This window comes from Aquila chrysaetos, chromosome 9 (genome assembly GCF_900496995.4).
Source record: "Aquila chrysaetos chrysaetos chromosome 9, bAquChr1.4, whole genome shotgun sequence".
Taxonomy (NCBI): domain Eukaryota; kingdom Metazoa; phylum Chordata; class Aves; order Accipitriformes; family Accipitridae; genus Aquila; species Aquila chrysaetos.
In genome coordinates this window covers 4,298,350-4,318,730 of record NC_044012.1, presented here as the reverse complement: position 1 = coordinate 4,318,730, position 20,381 = coordinate 4,298,350, and the positions used below count along the sequence as shown (strand labels likewise).

The following is a 20,381-nucleotide window of genomic DNA, read 5'->3' as shown; positions in this document are numbered from 1 at the left end:
ATTTCTTATTTGAAGCCAATTAAATCCTTCTCATGGGGGAATAAAATTGAGTTTAAAGACACCGAGTGCATGTGTATGTTTTGCCAAAAAAGCACTAATACCTCAAACTGAAATGTATATTTTTGAACAGCTTCCAGGTTTGGCAATATAGGCGCGCTCATACCTTAGAGAAATTGATTTTCTGCAAATGTTCAGCAAATTTTTTTTGATCATACTTTTTTTTTTCTCATCAGAAAAAGGAACTACTGAATTGCTTCATATTTAAGCAGACGTTCTGGAAGGTTGAGAATACATGTTTTATATTTGCAAGTTTTGACAACCTGGGAAAAGGAGGTAGGTATTCAATACCTGTCCCACATGGTAAAGCCTGTCCAAATCAATATATACAGCAGGAAGGGCAGCAGTCTTGCAGAGCGTTGTAGTTATAGTTGCCACCTGTTTTTTGGCAAGTACCATATTTACTGGCATAAAGCCTATTCATCTTCGAAATGCTCCAGCTGCTGATGATCTATTCTATTTTAATAAGGTGTTTAAAAATCTCCAGCTGTTTATGAAGAACCAGCGCAAAGGAGATGATCTATTTGACAGGCAGAACGTGAGTATGGGCCTCACAAATACTCCATCGTGACTTTGGTGATTAATATTGACACGTTGAATTTGGCAGCTCTTACTGAAGCAGTCTACTGCCAGATGGTGAAAGAATGGAGGGAGGCTGGAAGGAGAGGCAGAGGGACTTTCCACCTGCTGCTACCCAGTCAGTAATCACAGTGGCTGGCACAGCTAGGGATGAAGAGGAGGCTGGAGGGTAGTACTGCTACACGATGGGCTGGGTGGGATGCACGTTCTGGTCCTGCATCCCATCTTTTGTTGATGACAAACCTAGGATAGGTCACCAGTTCTTCTCCCACAAGGGAAACAAGCATCCATGGCCTCGTTCCAACCCACAACAAATTACCTTTGTTCTTCCAATTAATTTAGCCTTCTGCTTAGTGTACAGCAAATGTATAATTAGCTCTAGAAAGACAGAAATGTTATTTCAAAAAACTGTTTGAAATATCCCAAAGAGGCATTCCAGCAGGCTTTACCCAGTGTTCCTTTATCTCCATTCCCACTTTAATTACCAATGAGCCTCCTTGTTTAATACTATTTTATGGAGCTCTTCTTTGCTTCTCTGCTACTATTAGAAAGTTGCTGATGTGGAAAAAACATTGAAAGTGTCATGAGAAGAATCATGGCAGAATGAGTTCATTTTGAAAAATCACTATTCAAAACTAAGGTGGAGGCTTGCTTTTTTTTGTTCTGAAACACCAAAACACTGAGGGACAGGGATGACTTCTCAGCAGAAGAACACTGAATCTTTCCTCTTTTTGCCTGGGGAGATGGAAGTAGCATGATGGGTGGAACATCATCTCTCTCGACCACATATTCTCTTATAAGAGTGGAACAGCGCAGCTATAAAAGTACAACAAAAATTTGACTGTCACTGTAATCAGAAATTGTGCTTATCCTGTGTTTGTCAAGATGGGGTTTAAAATTCAAGTGAATATAAGAAGAGAGAAGGTTGTTATTTTCATCCAAGAGTACAGTAACAGTGTGATCTGTGGCTTTCATCTGTGGATTCCCTACCTCACCATCCCTAGAGTTATGGGTCTTTAAAATTCCGAACTGTCACCTGAGCTGAGGGGAGGAGGAGGATGACATCAGTAATGAACCCATCCATCCCACCTTGCTCATGGTGCCAGCTCTCAGGAACAAAAATATTTACTTCCTCACACCATTCTGATTCTGCCTTATTGAAGTGAGTGGGTTTCTGATTTGTGCTGGGATAATAAAAGAGAATAGGATTTTTGCAGAAGAATGCAGAGATGCTACAGATTCCTGCTTTGCTTGGAAAAAAGTTTGAAATCTTCTATATCTATTTTTGTAGGACAAAGTGGGCTAGAGATGCTGCTTCAGATCTGGTCGCCAACACAATCTCATTGCGAAGTTTCTGACTAATTTCATTTTCCAGTCACCAAATTTACAGTAAGTAAAATACCTTCTGATTGTTGTACGGCTTGTGTTCCATTTTGCAGTACCTTCCCAGCCCCATTATATCCCTAAAATGCTGTACATGTACACCCACATAGTTTTATCCATAGTTGATATGCAGCCTATATACTGGGTTGGAATACTGCTATGAGCAGTGATTTAAGACATGAAGTAAAGGACACCATTCTGTCCAGTTTTAACACCATGAGGAATTTGGTTGTGGTCTGACCCCGTACTGCAACAAGAGGTCATATTCACAAAGGTGCTACTATTGGAATGGGTCTGTCTGTCTCTTTTAGGCTGAAGTCAGAGAATGACTTCCCTTAGCAAAGAAAGAGAAGCACACCATGAAGGAGACTGGCTGTGGAAAACTGAAGGACTATGTCTTCATTTGCTTAATTGTGTAACTTGTAAAGTGCCTCCCCTAAGCCTAAGAAAAATATCTTTACTGTCTGAGATGTCTCTTCATCCCTAGTGGATTACCAACTGTTACACTTACACATCCAGAAATCATCCAGCACAGCCTGGAATACAATTCGCTGCTGGGTTGGGAAGTGGCACTGAAATGACCAAGGAGTTTAGGACAGAAAATTAACAATGCCATTATGCCCAATTTTAACTTCACAGGAATTTGGGGAGGCAGATTGTCAATACCCAATCTACAACTGGGTCATTGGGCTATCAAGCCTGGAGTTGAAAAGCACCCTGGATCCTGCCATCTGTTAAGGCCTATCAGTGGCACTTACTGCCACGGTATCTGATCATCTAATGACTACAAGGAGTAAGGATCTCAGCTGTACTTCTCATCCAGAACCTGATTCTTCCCTTAACACTGTGCTGAAGCATGTCTTCATTACAGAGAGTAGAGTGCCATCTACTGAATCAGCCTGACAATGTGGGTTTGTACCTTCCTCAAAAATGTGGAATGATCTTGTACATTTATCGATTTATCCTAGTGCTCTCTGCTGACTATTCATTTAAGACAGCACTCTCCATTCCTTCAGTTCTGTCTGAGTCCTCCTGTATGTTCTGTCTAGAGCTGAATACACTGACGATAAATAATGGACAATAACTTAGCATCAGTAGTACAGAATAGTCACACAAGCAATTTTGAAATCACATTATTCCAACCGCTTTCCTGTATGGTTTTGTATCATTTTGAAAACTATTTGACAGGTTTCATAGAAAATGTCTAATCTTTATCGAAATCACATATATTTCCATCAGCTTTTGGGCTCTTTTGCAGTTGTATAGCTCTTGCACGCCTAGCTGTTTGTGAACAATTATTGTATATGCCACTTACTCGAAAGCTTCCCGGTTATACTGACAAACATACACAGAACATGGCTGTTCCAAGAGAGGAAGGGAATATGGAATCTACTTGGTGGGCCAGAATCCTACAGTAAATGGAGATTGATTCTTAACCCAAACATTGATGTTTTCTATAGCTAATGAATTAAATAATACTGTCTGGGGTGTTTTTAAAAGGCTACACACACCTGTCATCTAAAGGGGAAAATGGATGAGATTTGCTCTTTCCATGTAACCTGGGAGGTTTTCTATCCCAGGGGCTCTAGGCTTGACAGTTGTAAATGCTTTAGTGCTGCTTCACTCCTTCCCCTCAGGCAATAAATCTGTTCCTGCTCTTTGGAACGGGAAAAATCAAGGGATTGTTCTTGCTGTCATCATGAGGCTCTGACTCCAGTGTAACAACTGCAGATTTGTAGGTTGTTGAACTATCTTGCTAAAGGCTGTGGTGACAAGGAAGTTTGGCTCTGAACCTCACCAAAATTCAGGGGCTAGGTTGGGTCTGGCCTACGTGTCTGCTCACTGATGTGAGCTCTTCAGAAACTAATCAGTTCCAAGAACTATACCTGAAAAAGTGGTGAAGTCAAAGCAATGGCTAAAGTAGAAGATTTATGTATTTTTGATGCCAGCCAGCTTACATGGACTCTCAGAAACCTGGACTAATTTCACACTGAAGCAAAACTTCAGCTGTAATAAGCTTCTGTAAAAGAAATGTAGCACCAGTCCAAAGATGTCTGCTCAGAAAAAACCATATTTCTGCTACTGAACCTATAGAAGTATTTCCTCTGTTAGTAAGATTTTTGGCACTCAGTTGACAATTCAGTTCTATGCACTAGAGAACAGTGGGAATCTGATCGGTTATCATTACCATAAGACTAGGATTTAACAAACGGTCATTGTAACAAGTAAGACAGGCTGATGTTTAAATAGCAATAGATATTGGTGAAGATTAGAGGATTTTTAGTCATGGATCCAAATTCCTTAGTTAAATAAAAATTCTAGTGACATTTGTGCAATAATTCTGAGGAATTATACTGTGTGTATTTAGTTTGTGATGAAGCTTAACCTGTAGGATCTCCTCCTACAGAAGTACAAGAGCCTTGTTTATCCTAAAAAAGTTGACCTGCTTGACCTGTTCCCACTGTTTCTGGTCTTCCACCTTGGCATACATCATCCAAAGCCCAAAGAATTACAGGTTAAGCATCATCCTTGAGGCTGGCCCAAGAGGATGGTCAAGTGGGAGTGCTCCAGAATCACAAAACCTCACTGAAATTTCTATCACGGAGCATCTGTAAGAACAGTTAAACTAAATCTGTCAGACTTCATAGCATAGTTATGCTCTGGAGCAGACTGGGAGATAGCTGACTTCTCAACGTACTTACTAGTTTTTCCTATGATTCTAAAGACAGAATCATAGAAAACAGAGGTAGAAAAACCTTGATATGGTGTAATTGTGGTTAGCAGTTCCGATTTCCCATTTAACAGAAACAGACAGTTTTCAGGTAGACTTGCATTGCATGGCACATAGCCTTTCCCATCTTTAAAGAAAATTTCCCGTAATTGTATATTTATGCTATGCTGTGAGTGTGTGTTCGCCTATCACCTTGAAGTTGGAGATACTGTTCACAGTACCCTGAGGTGAAGCATATATCATCTGTGTCCTTGCAGTGAGGGCATGCGCCCTCGACCCATTCTCCTTCTGAGAGCTGAAACTCCCTGTTTATCTCCAAATAACATTTTTTCTACTCAGACTCAGTTAATACATGCTAACCTTAGTGTAAACATTTTTTCATAGATAATTCCCTCAGGAAAACTTTCTGCTTGATTTTTGTGGAGTTACTTAGCTGTAATCATGCAGAATTCTCTGGGTTTCAAGCCGTGTGCCTCCTGCAGAGGTGTTCTGCCTGCTAATGATAGGCAGTCAAGCTGTTCATTTTGTTTAGGCAAGGGCACTTGAAGGACAACTCTCTACTTTCACCATCCTTTCCTATCTCGCACAAGAGAAACTGCAGGACTTCTGCAAAGTGTCACAGTCCCTTTGCTTAGTAAACCTTCCTTGGAAAATATATGGGTGTTACTATCACAAATGACCCACTTGTTTCTGTGGTTTTTAAGAGGTTGCTACAGGGAGAGATTTCCATCCTTTTCTGAGACAAGCTGTAAAGCAGTAAGAAAAAGACTAAGTGATACCAAAAATGAAAGATTTCTGTCCTCAGAATGAAGATTCATTACACAAATACCAGGCAGATCTTTAAGAGTGAATTTGGAGTATGCAGTGAAAATAAATGTTCACTTAGTTCCAGGCAAAGCTGTCTCCTTCAAATTATCTGCTGCCTTTTATAGGAACCAGGCTTATTTAGCAGGGTTTTTGAGACAGCCCTGTTGCAGACTTAGAAAAGGTTGGTACAATCTTCGCTGTGCCACTACGAAGCGTTGCACTACATTTCTGCCTTCTCCAAGGCAGGCACCAGCCTTGTAAATCCCAGTTCCAGTGCAAGTCCCTCTGCTACCTGAAATGGCAGCTGCCCTGTGGGTAGCTGGCACTGAATCGTATCTACACGTTCATCTGAAGGGGCAAAGACTTGGATCTATGCCAACTGTTTTTCTGAGATATACATGCACGTGCTCTACACCTCCTCCATCTCCCTGTGCCTTTTGAGCAATCGTCTGCAATATCCCTCCTTTCTTGGAGGAATTTGGGGAGGACACGACCAGTTGCCCCCATGCCTTCCGCAGAGAGCACAAGTGTGATACCCTTCTGCTAGACAAGTAGTTAGTCTGAGATGCTTGGGAATGCATATTCTGATAGTGGACTATATCTATCCACAATATGTCTTGAACAAGAAAAGGTAATGAATCACTTTACTGGCTGTATGCATGCAATTAACAAAGCATTAATAATACAGGGGATGGTAGCCCCTGTGTTAACGTTGCCTGCTGGCTAAATTCCTATAAATAAGCTTCCCCTCAAATTTCACTCATTTCTTTGCCAGTGCTCGGAATACAAAATCACTTATCCTGCAACAGTGATTCTGTCTCCTTGTTTATCTAGCGTGTTGTTTCCGTTAGTAGTGAATGAATGGAACTTGGGGCCATGTTAGAGGCTTCAAAACATGTGGTGTGATTCCATGATCCAACCCCCTAATATCTTCTCATTGCAGGGTTGTACGCGGTGAAACAAAGTCACTGCAAAGAATAGAGGAAAGTTTGCAGAAACTGGAGGTGCAGGTAATGCAGAGGAAAATGAGCAAATAGCCTCTGGCACCTTCAGTCTCAGCTATTTGGATCCTAAGATTTCTGTAGCCTGGTACGTGGCGGCTGCTTGCTCTCCCTGCCCAGAGAGACAGGCTGTTTGTCTGTGTAGCACTTCAGCTTGTAGAGATTTAGTTGATGCCTGATAATTTTAGCATTCATGGCAGGAGTGACTGCACCTATATCCTCCCTGCAGAGTTCTACGTTCACCTGTTACTGATGTTAAATAATCATTCTTTTCAGGCATAAAACAGGGGGTTCCAGTGGGAAAAATCTGCAGGAAAAGCCAGCGAGGTGAGTACATTTGGGTATTAAACATGGCTGAAAGAGATTTCAAATTCTAATCATGACTTTTCCTGAAGTATTTGTTCTGCCCTATCAGCTAATACAGCAATGGTGCATGCATTAACATCCTGAAATTGAAATAGAGATCAAGGGTATAGGGTATAAATTGGTTTTAGAGCATAACGTTAAATAATCAAACCATGCTGGAGCAGTGTCTGTGACAAAATGACTTACATTTTTGGTGCTGCTTTTTAAATGTGATTATGCATTTTAATTGTTTAACTTCAGTCTATGGAGTAGTTTCAAAGATGTTTTAAAATAACTTACGGCATGAAAAGCCTCCTGATTTTTAAATACGCCTCAGGTTCAATAAATTTGTTTTTAATTTTGTATGATGTGTGAAACAGTGATTTCGTTCAGTGCTTTTGGGGGGGTGGAGCAGGATTTCCTAAAACGCTCTGGATCAATGAGGCTACAAATGTGTAAAGACGGTAGAAATTTCCATTCTGTTTGTTGTCTTGTATCACTGGAATAACACAGAGCTCCTATAAATTTTGCAGTGTTTGGAAGCAGAGGACACTTCTGCTAGTCCGAGCCTTAGAAGGAACAGCACTGGGACTTAAAGGGCCCCCAAATAAAGATGCAAAGGTGACTGGTTTGTCTTACTCCACTCCTTCAGCCATTCATCTCCTCGTTATCTCCATGAAGCAGAACCCTATCCCCAGTTCCAGGTGGCCCAACTGAATGCAGAACCAATTACAAATGTCAGTGAATGTGCTTCAGCAGTGGCCATATCCCCTCCCATGAACATGAGGCAGGAGCGGGTTAATCTGGAAACACATCTCACAAGCTCAATAATGTGTGAAAACTGAGATTTAAATCTGCACTTTATTTGTTTTTGCTCTTCACTACTCAGAGAGCAGAAAATCATAATTTATAGTGCCAATTGTCAGTATTTATAACCAAATCCTTGCTTAAAACACTGGAAAGATGATGCAAAAAAAAAAAAAAAAAAGGCAGATGGTGTCATTCGGCTAAATATTGTTTACTGTTGCCTGTTGTTTTAGAAGTGCTCAAAATGGAATTTAAACAAGAGGGGTTTTGGGCAAGCAACAGACCTTTCCTTCAAGGGCTTCAATTTACTACATTTCTTGCTAATGAGTGGCACTAATATTCTAACTCATCAATCACCTTGAATCCCAAAGAGTGTCTTCAGTGGGGATGTAGGGGGAAGGCCTTGATCGTGTCTGGAATCTCTGTGAAGCAATTAAAACCTTATGGTCATATTCACTTCCACAGTTGCTCTGTAGTAAAGTCTTAAACTGCTGTCATGATTTTTATTTAGAAGTGGTTCTAACCTGAAAGAAGAACAATGCTAATGTGAAGACCTTCTATAAAAATAAAATTAAGAATATTTAAAACCAGATTATTAAAGGAACCCCAGTCATCTCCTCCACTGCCACCTGCAACATTCAAAGAATTCAAGAGCTCTTGGTTATGGATTCTGTACTGGTTCTGAATATATTTTTTATTAAAACGTTCAGTTAAAAAGGTGAGAATTGGGGCTACTCGTGAAGAAGAGCACAATTCTATACCTTCTCATACAACAGGGTAACACTAATAATTTGGAAAAAGTATTTGCAAAGAATTTCCAGAGCAGTGAATCCTGTTCAAGGATCTACAGTTAATTGTCTTTTAAGATGCACCCAATTCTCAGTTGCACGGTACACTTGTCGAATTTATTAAAATGACACATCTATTTGTAACCCTCTGATAAGAACCTGATTAAATTTTTTGCCTAATTTGTTGGAGATCCCAGTGATGTCCCTTCTAATAAATGTCGATTGCATTTGCCATTAATTTTAACATTTGCAGTCCCATTAATTTTTTAAGATTTGGTCTGATTTATAATATGTTTTGTGCATCAACAGCAGGAGGGCTGGCTTCGCTGAAAAAAAGTGTAAGGTTTTTGTTTGGTTTTTCCCCCCTTTTAGCACATTAGCATTCATTAACAATCACTCAGTTGTTGGTACTAGTTATTTTTTTTTAAGATAATAACATGACTGAGGTCCTGTACTGGCGTTTCTCAGCATGAATTTAGGCAAGCAAGCACTCAGGTTGTTTTATCTTTGATGACCAGTCATTTGCATTAAAAATTCACTGCTCTGTAGAGCCAGGAAGAAATTCGCATACTTTTTCTTAAAAGATCTGGTGATGAGCCATGAAGGGTCTTCTTTCTGGTACTTCAGGAGTGAACAAAATCCTTGCAGAATCAATTTGTTTGCAAAGATCAGTAACATTTGCACTTTGGGGCCTTAGATATTTAGCTATTGCAGTGCTCTCTGAGTTTTTCTTACTGCCTTCTAGCACTAAAGAATACTTTTTAGAGTGAACATGTTTCGAAGAGAGGATTTGGCTGAGATTCAGCCTCTTACAGTCTAACTGAATTGGGCACCTGTTGTATGATACAAAACTTCTCCTGTTTTATAGCAGTTGGCAAACTAAATGAATTGCTGTTCTGCTGTTGAGCAGCCTCTTGGGAAGCTAACGAATGCTCTTTCGTTATTGCCACTGTGATGTGTCATATGTCAGAGCGCAGGCCATGGTGGACACTTCATCACACACAGTCTTCACACATGGGGTCTTAAATGCCTAAAAACTAGCAGCTAACCTCGTGTCTTAAAGTTTGTCTCTTTTTCCTCTGTGATATCAGTTGCTTTAATTTTCCCAGACTACACAATTTCTGTCCTGGATATCCTTGGCCTCCTGACTTCTCAAAGTGCATGTAAAAATAAACGAACAAACAAAAATTTCCTGGAAACCTTTCTGTGTGGCTCCTAAGGAACCGATATTTCTATGCCAGTAGATAGAGAACAGTGAATTCAGTGATTTCCTCCAGTGTGGTGGTGCCTGTTAAAATGCAAAAAGCTTCCCTAATATGCTTTAAAGAGACAGGGATCTGGTCTTCAAAACACAACGTGTCTGCAACAGAAATAAGTGAAATATTTATTAGAGCTGTGTGGGAATCAGAAACTTTTATCTGTTGGGAAATTCATATATTCTTAGAGAAGGAGAAATTGGACTGAGAAGGAATGTAAGTAAAAACTGAGGTGCCCTGCAGGTGAATTACTTTGAGCCGGAGCAACTGGGAGTGTCAGCTGGCAGAATAGCAGACAGGTCTTTGTCAGTAATCCACCTAGCCGGAGCTGATGACATTCCTACGTGCCCATGAGATGCATTTGGACAAACATTTCTCTACTTGACACTGACATATAACAGAACGCTATGCTGCATCAAAATTTGGGATACCTTTTGCTGAAGACAAGCAGACTATGCAGCACGTGTTTTTTTCTGATCTAAACTCTTAAGGGAATTCAGATGTGAAGGAGCAGATCCTTATTTTGCAAGTACACCTGCCTGCCTACCTGGTTTGGGACAGGCAAGTGCTAACTAGTCTGTCTCAAGTGTTTTTTGCAGGTCACTTAAGAAAGATTTAAATTGAAGGCCTGGCTCAGCCACCGATGTGCTGTGAAGCCTTAAGTAATTTTTCTCGTCCCTTTTGCCTCCACTTTTCAGGTAGCGCTTTGCCTGTTTTCTCCATTTTGCCCATAAGAGGATGGATTATTTTGCTCTATTTTCCATATCCGTATGAGGGCTTGCACAACAGGGTCACAGCTCTTCCACCCAGGCTTGTCAGATGAACACCTATGAATCTGAGACTTGAGAAACACTTAATTCCATCACTTCTCCAGGTGCTATTTCGAACAGGATTTAATCTTTTGAGCAAGGATTGTATATTCTACAGCTTGTAAACTGAAGAAATTTTTACATATGTATCTGACTACAAGAGCTTCATAAATAAAAAATGTCAGGTCTGTAGCACAATGACATAAAAGAACACTTTCTATTAATACATGTGCATTTTTCAGAGAGACAATTCCTGTTTAATCTTTCTTATCTCAGAGTACTTATAAGACGTAAAGTTTCTATTCCCATGCTTTATTTTCCTAATGATCTAATTTCATTAACTCCACATTGGAGTCAGGGAAAAAAAAAAAAATCTCAGCGAGCATCAGGTCTTTTCAAAACACAGTAAGGCTTAAAGCTCAGGAAGGGCTTTATGTATCTTATTAATTTTCTTAATTGTAAACAAAGCCTCAGTGTCTTGTGTAATAACCGCATTTCAAAACAGCATGTGGCTCATTAAAGTCCTAACATCTGAACTTGTACATTAAAGGTAACCAAATAATTAATCCGAGTAGTGTTCCTTCTATTAGTGACAGCGTGCCCACTAGAAGGCACTCTCTGCTAGAAAGTTACCATCTTGAGGAAAAGTGAAGAGCTTCATTAAATAATTCCATGTGAATACCTCCAGAAAAACTGCAGACTCAGGTGTAATTTTAGCGAGAGGATGGACAGCATCTCTGGCCTTGGTTACAGGTGCTTCACAGCAAAACCATACAGAATCAAAATTATTTTCTTTCCGAAGGAGCTGTGTCAAATGTATTTACAGCATGAAGGAATTAATTTCATGAGCTTTCAAGTTTGGAGGAAGAACCCCTGAATGACTTCAGGACTCCCCTAGGGTTTGGAAGACAGGCGGGTTAGGTCTCTTACTGATTTCTACAGTAATCTCAGGCAAACCAATTCCCCGTGCCTTACTCATCTAAGGAAAGGAACCAACGGTACTTTATTGGGAGTGTCGAGACAGTAAGTTGAGAGGCGGCCAGATAACATGAATATGCACAAATGTTCCCTGTTTCCCCTGCCAACAAGAGACTGCGAGAATTGCAAGATGAAGTCCAAGTAATTTCTCCTGAGCTCCGTCCCAAAGCAGGCAGCAATGCAGCGATGGCACTTGCCGGGCACCTGGGAGACCTGGGTTCAACTCGGGGAAAGGAAGGCATCGAAACCAGCTCTTGCAGACAGCGAGTGTCGTAGTTTAGTGGGTTGCTCTGGCCTATAACCAGCTTCATTTAGTGCATGGGCCAGATGGTATTAGTTGAAGAGCTATCTGTGTGCAGTCTTATTTACCGTACATTGTCTTTAGGGCAGAGATTAAATGAAAAATCCTCTTAAGCATACCATAATTCTGGATCACTCATCAGTGGGCCTAAGTGTTTCAAGACATGGATTTATTATGACACTGTTCCTCTGTACTGACAGAGTATCATTCCTGCTATAAAGATAGGAATTAAGACACCAGAAGAGACGAGGCAGGAGTTTAAAATTTATTTCTGTTGCCCAGTGTAAAATACATAGGCCACACAGCTCGAGATCTTCAGCTTGTTTCTGGGTTGTTAGGTCTTAAGTCTAGCATTCAGAAAACAATACTGTTATTAATGCTTGGCTATGAAAATTGTGGTTGAAGACTTACATGGTGTCACTCATAATTCCTGTCATAGAAAAAAAATGATTCTATTTGCTGTTCCTAATGTAAATCTTTTGTGAAAGAGTGTCTATACTTAGTAGTTACCTGGAAACAGTTTGGAAACAGTGGCTTTTTCCTCAGTAACAGCTCTGAAGAGTCAGAGTGGAAAAGAAGCAGGGGTTGAAGAGGATGGTGGTAATGGAAATCTGGAGCAGAAGTGGCGAGGTGAGAGCAGAGACAGTGGAGAGCTTGAGGAACTTAGGCAGGAGCAGGGGGGGTTCTGTCTTCTCCGTCCTTAGCTGTTCTTCCTTTTTCCCATAAATGCAGGACCCGTAGACTCTCTACTTGCTCTGTGTAATTCCATACCTCACGCTCACTTACAGAAAGTAGCTTTACTGTCCCCTTAGTTGCTGCTTGGGCTAGGACGGGAAAGAATGAAGGAAGCGGCAAGTTCAAGAGAGCGCATTTTGCATCTCTCTCATCTCCTCCGAGATGGCACCTATCATACCAGAAACCCTCTCCCCGCTTGCAGGTAGGCAGGAGGCAGACGTGAGCAGACGATACCCAGGCTCACTCACACAGGCAGAGCAGACAATTCTGCTGCCATAGCCTGGGTCTGCTGTGCCTGTGAATTACAGCAGGTCTGCTCAAAGTCAACACCAGCTTTGAATTGCAAACTGGAAAATGCAGCATCCACCACACCTGCCTGTACCAGGAAACCAGAGCAGGGTGCATTTAATCTGTAACTGTTTGTGAAAATCCACTGTAGGAGGTAAATACATCAATGATAAAATCCAAATGTATGTTACTATGATGACAGGTAGCAGAAAATTTCTCTTAAAGTAGAAAGTGCTTATATAGACTTTAGCATAGAGTTAAATAACTAAAAAACACAACCTGCAGTCTCAAATGACAGTCCTGAACAGAACAGAGCACGTAGTTTGATTTAAATGAATATATGCAACAGCTTTCTTCATATTCTAATACGGAAGACAGTCCCTGTTCAAGAGCTTGATCTTCTTCTTTGCAACTGAGGCAGCCCACTGGAAGGGACAAATATTTGTCAGGTAAGACGTGAACCAGCATATTCAGAAAAAAAAAAAAAGAGCACTATTATTTTGTAAAGTCTTATCAAATCCATATAAAGTAACACTTAAGAACAGTCCTCTTATGCTTTCTTTGTCAATTACACTAACTGCACTTCAAGAAAACGTGGCCAAAAGGGATTGTACTTTGGTTTGCATGTGCTGGTTATATGTAGCTCCATCACTGGTTCTGAGTAAGAATAAAACATGTTTCTCAAAAATATGCAGAGTTTAAAGAGCTACAAGTAATACCTTCCTGTCTGAAAGGCTTGTTTTGAATTGGATTATTACTTTACAAAATCAGTTAAGTGTTAAATTTATGATGGAAGACTATCTCTACTGAAAAGTGATTAGAATCTTTCCAATGACTTGGATAATCTAGCTGCTTCTTAAAGCTGAAATAATTTTCCAGTAAGTTATTCTGACACAATAAACTTCAGGAAAGCAGGCCTACTACTGCTGTATATAGGATAGCACAAGCAAATTCAAGAATGACCATTACTCCCGCAGGAGGAAGGCGGCCAGATGAGAATTTATAGTTGTATAAACATCATACAAAATGATCCTCCACTTTAATATATTTTCCTATGAATTTGGTCTATATTGTAATTACCTAGTAAAATCCAGATTTTACAGGGCATGAATCATGCTCACCCTTTTATAATACAGAACACTAGACTGTGTAATACTGACTATATTCTAGTATATCTATACTATGTTCTATAAGCAGCAGCTGTGCTAAACTCTTTCTATAACTTATAACTAAATACAATCTCACATATAATGATATACTTATGCTAGATTTTGCTTTAATATATATGACCTGACTATTTGTTACCACATAATACTTTATTAGATTTTTTAAATGACATTACAAAGAGCCTAAGGCTAGTATTACAAGGTGTATTGATATATTTCCTATGTTCACAAAATTCCCCTATTATTACAAGCCTTTATTACAATTTCCCCTCAGTTTTGAAAAATGACCTGTCATCTTGCCTTCATAACACACATGTGCTAATTTGGTGGCATTCAAAGAGCAGTCTTAAGTATAGTCCACATATAACTGCTCACTGCTACTAGTGCTTTCTTAAACTTGTATTTAAAGTTTGAGGAGCATTGCAACGATTGTCAGTAATATCCGACAGTGGTCATTTTTCTTCACACGTGACATAGCACAGACTCTTCTAAATACACTTTTCATTGCCAAAATACTGTAACATAGTCCATTACACTCCAGGGCCATAAACGTGGATGTGATTAGAAAAACAAACACCTTTCCAAACCAAGTATTTTGAAGAGTTCCGGCTAGTTGTTATTCAAAGAGAAGCAAGGCTTTACAATTCTAACTGGATTCTCTCCTTTTTTGTTACTCAGTATAACATTGCTTTGTTAGCAAACTGTTTTGTACAACGAGCTGGTGATTTAAACTGAAAGACCACATACAGACACTCCCACAATTCCATCCCTGTTCTGTCCAGCGTCGCTATTTTAATCATAATTCAAAGGTGATGCTAAATGACACATTGGCAGTTTCAAAGTAGAGTTTTACAGTGTTAAAAAACTTAAATCCCATAGCGAGATTTTTCATAGTTAATAGTTCCTTGTCTGTCTAAATGTAACAGATTTGAATGGCAGTGGTTGCTCAACTGTGTACAAACATCTCTAATGTTAAATCTCTATTTCTGGTTTATGTTCTAGGAACACACAGGTAAGGTAATACCAGGAGTAGGAGATATGATTTTGATATTCAGTGCCTTATGTTTCCAAAATCACCTTATTACATTTACGAGAAAACGGCACATAGTCCTCAACTAGTTGAGCGACTGATGCTCAGAGCTAAGATTAATGAAAAGTTTCAACCTTGTGCTTCACTCTACAAAGTTACGTTAAACAAGTTAAGATTTCGATTTAATGGGAGTCACTAGATGTTTAGCTATCAAAAATGAAACATCTAGAAAAAGTATAAGAAAGAGAAAGTGACTTCACAAAAAAATACACCCAGTAGTTGAGAACCATAAGATCAGTGTTTTAATAACACAACTAATTGATCCTCATAACAAGAATTCAAAAAGTGAAATTACAGTACACAAATCAAAATATAAACTAATCTATCCCTAACTATACAATATACATTAGGAATGCAAGCTCTGTAACAATATAAAAATGCTTTTACACACAGTAGTTGCAAAAAGCTGTTCTGTAATTCCAAGGACTTGTAGGAAAAAAAAAAAAAAAAGAAGTCTTCCAGGATTCATCTTAAGCTATTGGCAATCTGTTGGGGAAAAATAATAAGAATAAAAAATGTTACTGAGAAGAATTAAGAGAATCATACTCATCAGAAATTTTCATTTGTGAGGTTCAGGCTAAGGGAACTGGCACAGGGGGCAATGACACCCATAATAATTTGTATTTCTGTCAAAGTATCACAAAAAATAGGTAACAAGCAAAACGTATACCTGTTTCAAACACACATGCCTATTATACAGGCTGCATAGCATTCTAGATGTGATCTCAGAATTTCAAGCCTAAGAGAGGCTGAGACATGTCTTACTTAGCCACCTGAGAAAAAAAAAGTTAATCTAATGTGATACATCCAGTACTTTACTTACCAGTTGCCTTCCATGGATTACAAAAATCAAGCTCTATACAAACTGAAGTGAAATCTTAGTGCTCATATATCATACTTAAGCACTAGACACACACCTTGTTTATGCTGTAACGGTTTTGGCACTCTTGCATTGCCCGCATCTTCTGAAATGCCTTTAGCAATTGTTGTAAACGCTGTGTGGTCCTACCTGATCACTTGAATTTATTTACACGTTTTTGTACTAGATTTTGAACTGCTGCTTGCCACGTAGATGAAACATCTACTTCTCCATTTTTTTTGTATAATATAGGGGCAGGTTATCAATTAAGAAATTACATAAGAAGAATATATATCACATTTAACCTTTCAATAAGAAATTTCTTTTTCCAGGGAGCAGTGCCCTAGAATACGCCCTGCCTCACGTCTGAGTGTTGTCTTACACTGTCGAGTCAGGACCTGCTGCTTTGCAGTAGTACGTGAGTCACGTACTCCCAGCAAGCTCCTAACTTACACAGGAGGAATTTACAGTAGCTCACTCATTAGCCCCTGTGCACAGCAGCAAGTCTACAATCTTTAGGAGCTTAGTGGGAGCTGAAGTCTAGAGGATGCAGCAGAAGATGGAAGAGTAGCACCATGCTCACACTAACTTGCCAGCTATGGAAATCGGAGCTGATTTTGGTAACGTACATGAGATTACGCTCCTTTTCAGAACACTCAAATATGATGGGAAAAAAAAAGAGAACAGCTCCGTTTGCTGCTGGTATTTTTTCCCATCTCTTCTCCTTCCCATGCTGCAAAGACAGTCATTATTTCAGATCACACTCAGAGAACCAGAGGATGAATACAGCTATTGCACTTCCTCAAAGCTACCTAGACATGAAGAAAATCACTTTCTTCCCAATACTGATGAGGAAAACATCCTTGCTGAAGAGGCTAGTAGGAGCCTGCAGAGAAGAGCTTCTTAAGGCTTCTTGTATTATAACACCATATATAATTCTATATAGAGACAGTACAATACTATATATATATATATATATATAGTTCTGCTCTGCATGAATTTCAGACCACCTCACAAATCAAAGGAAAAAGTCCATTTACTTTAAAGTCGGTATTTTCAAGTGACCTGAGGATTTGTTTCAAGGCTAGCAAGCAATTGTCTCACTTTAACTCTTGTTAGTAGCAGGGGTCTTGTTCTCGCCTTCCAATTCTTCCACTCCTGCTTGTGTCATGAGGTCTGCTATGTTCTTCTCCAGGTCATCTATGCGACAGCTCATGTCATCAAGTTCACTGGAGTTAAGGACTATGACTGCAATCTAGTAGTGGTTGGGATTTTTTGTTTGTTTGCTTATTATTACAGCTTTGCTCAAACTCTTCTGGTCACTTTAAATTTATCTTACAAATCCCACTGATAAATATACTTTTAAATACTTATGATTCTGTAGTGTATAGCACCTATCTGCCCTTAAGAAAGGATATTTCTTCCAATTATTTGGTCAGACATGGTCTGAAATTTGTCCTGCATTTGCTGAAGCAATGTCTGCACCTAATAGAAAGGAAAAAAAGAAGTCTGTTTTGTTTTCATTAAAGAGGCTGTTACAGTATTTAGTCTCATGTAATGAGGTAATTACAATGTTTTCTTTCACTGCCGAGCTCAACCGTGCACAAACTCTGCACTATAATTCCATATTTAAGTATCATATTTTCACATCTATGTGAATGTACACACAGAAGAACCGAAGCTCACAGTAAACAATTTTAAGATCTAGAAAACGCCTGCGTTGCACAACCAGGACTAAACCCACAACAGCGCCTTCCAGCGTCCTACGTTAATCACACCGTGACACTTTCCCCATCAGAATAACAGCCTTCCTCTCCACACTCCCGAACCCTTGCTCTTCAGCATATCCCTCCCGGACACAGATAACTCCTCCTTGCCCAAAGGACTCCTCCTTGTCCCTCAGGGACTCGGCAGAAACAACTCTACAGCGGAGGCGGTTTATACGACGACCCGGGGAAAAGGCCCAGGCAACACCGCAAGCCCAGCAGCCCCTCCAAGAGCAGGCAGACGCGGGTTACCCAAGCTCGGCCCCGCCGGGCCCCGGGAGGTAACGCCAGGGCCCGCCAACGGGGCGAGGCCGGAGGCTTCTACCCCTTCCCGCCGGGGCCTCTCCTCAGGGAAGCGGCTCTGCGGCCCCGCTTCCCCCCCCCCCCCCCCCGAGGCCGTTGTCCCGGTCCCGGCGGCCTCACCACGGCAGTGAGATCCTGCACGGTCTTCGGGTCGGTCTCGGCCATGGTGGGTTCAGGTCCCGGTTCCCGTCTCCACGGCAGCGGCGCTTCCGGGCCGCGCCTCGCCACTTCCGCCGCCGCTTCCTCGCGAGAAGAGGCGGGCTCCCCCCGGAGCATTCTGGGAAATGTAGTCCGCCCCCCACCCCGGCGCCTGAGGGGAGAGGGTCGGGACGGGGCAACGCCGGGCGACGGGCGGGAAAACCCACGGAAAACCCACGGAAAGCCCCGTCACCGGGCTGCCCGCTCCCCCCAGCACCCGCCGTCGTGGCAGGGAGGGCGTCCCTCGGCCGGGTGCGGCAGCCCGCTCGTCCCCTGGGGCTGCCGGGCCGGCCTCCGGCCTGTTCCCCCTCCACCGCCATCACGGCCGTCGTTGGTCCCCGCTGGCAGCGGGGTGTGAGGTGTGAGGACCTCGTGGGCCTCCCCTGCGTATGCTAACTCAGCGTAGGAGGCAAAGTCTCGTATAAACGGAGCGCTGGCACAGCCGTGTGGGATGGGAAGGCGTTGAAACACCTTTCCCCCCGCATGTAATCTTACGCTTTCCTCACGTGGCTTTCCTCACGCAGAGATTTAATAGTTTTGCTCATGCTCTTAAAAAATAGCTTTGCGAGTTGGGGAGATTACAAACGTATTTTTCTAGCCTGAGAAACGGTGCTGCCTGAAGAGGCCTTCCCCTTTTTTATCGTTTAATTTAAAAGGGAATGAGCAGTTAAACCCAGCCAGCGGACATTTGCAGGTAATCTGGCTTCCGAGAGAGGCTCACTGGAGGAAGGGCGGCATTACAGATTAGTGCTGGAAGTCAGGAACGTTATATAAGTGGATTGATGATTAAAGGGAGTATATTATTGTGGCATATTGTCTTCATGAAAGAAAGTACAAATAACAAAGTTGCGTGCATTAGATTAATGTCTGCTGCAGATTAGTGACATGGTCTTTAAGATACTGAAAGCTTCGTAGGCTGGATTTTTGTGGTGGGGATGGACGCAGGATAAGCATTTCCTAAGTGTAAGTTTATAGGGTTTTTAGACCAAAACTACTCATTTTTAGTTTTCGTTTGTGAAATGAATCGATGTTTACACCGCTTGGTTATTGTATACTGGGATGAGATCTAAACGGAAGTTAACAAAAACATTGAATATGAATTTGTAAATGAAGAACGTTTCCCATTAGCAGCAGATGATTCTCAAACGTCTCATTTCGCCCGAAAGCCGATACGATGCGCTGACGCACTCTGCCTTATCCCATAACTAGTAACGAATGTGAGATGTGGGGCATTTGCATTATTAATGTGCCTGTTGGAGCACTGCAGTAGTAATAAAAAAAACTATTTAGTGCCAGCATGGGGAAATTTTGTTGTCTGTTTAAAAGTAAATACAGCTTCTAGTTCTGAAAAATGCTAAGAAATTAACTCCCATTTATTTGTTTGGTGTGTTTACGGAAGGTGGTTGTTTTTATAATGCTATTTTGAGTCAGATAAACTGTTTTGAAAAGGTCGTCATATCTGGTCTCTTGGTGCACGTCAAAGTGCAGATCTCTTGGCTCCCCCCAACGCTGGTGTGAGTCTCGTGGCAGATAGCAGTGCTTACAGGGTCAGGCTGTGGCTGCTGCCCGGCTGCTCCAGACCCCAAAGGATGTGGCATAGCAGTGTCTGCCCGGGGACCGTGTCTTCCCCGAGATGCTCCTGAACATATGACTGTACAGGGAGATGACACGGTGCTCACTGACGTGGACTCTCTTGTGTGCACTGTGTGTTGGTCGGTCAGGCAGTTGTGGCTTTCTGCAAAGAGTTTAGCAGATGCAAACACAGCAGGGAGAGATGTGCACAGAGCAGGAGAGGTCTGAGGTGTATGCTTGTGCCTTCTCACTCCGAGCTGAGGGTGATCTTTATTCTATTACACGTTCTTCTGGTAAAACTAAGTTGCTGTGTCCTGTTATCTTCTTAGTATTTGATGCCCTTAGGTAGTGCAGAAAAGGGGGAAGCTCTCAGGAAACTGCTTGATATGTCAAGCTGTTGGAGGCCATTTCTGTCTCTTCTAGCCTCCTGACCAGGGTGTCAAGGCTACAGCCCATAGTCTAGTTGCCTGCCAGGAGAAGACATATGGTCCAAAGCCTACTCCCTGCAGCAGTCCTCCAGGTTTCAGCAGGTGACAATGCACATGCCTTCATTGGTTCTCCA

At 41.3% G+C, this 20,381-nt stretch overlaps 1 protein-coding gene and 1 long non-coding RNA gene across 3 annotated transcripts; one reads left to right on the top strand and one right to left on the bottom strand.

Moving 5' to 3' along the window:
- The first annotated feature begins 233 nt into the window (after positions 1-233).
- On the top strand, positions 234-7,760 carry LOC115345954. The gene is made up of 5 exons (XR_003924974.1): positions 234-333; positions 1,928-2,025; positions 6,501-6,646; positions 6,835-6,885; positions 7,437-7,760. It is a non-coding gene; the product is annotated as an uncharacterized LOC115345954 (long non-coding RNA).
- A 4,334-nt stretch (positions 7,761-12,094) lies between these two features.
- Positions 12,095-18,315, bottom strand: HSBP1 (heat shock factor binding protein 1). Of its 2 annotated transcripts, none has more exons than XM_030024689.2 (4): positions 18,170-18,315; positions 17,399-17,465; positions 17,085-17,204; positions 12,095-15,607 (listed from the first exon to the last, which is right to left on the bottom strand). In XM_030024689.2, exons 1-3 carry the CDS (start codon positions 18,212-18,214, stop codon positions 17,086-17,088), a joined length of 231 nt encoding a protein of 76 aa, XP_029880549.1. In that variant the 5' UTR covers positions 18,215-18,315; the 3' UTR covers positions 12,095-15,607; position 17,085. The 2 variants fall into 2 exon arrangements, with proteins under 2 accessions (XP_029880549.1, XP_040981879.1); XM_041125945.1 differs by having other exon boundaries at positions 15,537-16,918; positions 17,021-17,204.
- Positions 18,316-20,381: the final 2,066 nt, after the last annotated feature.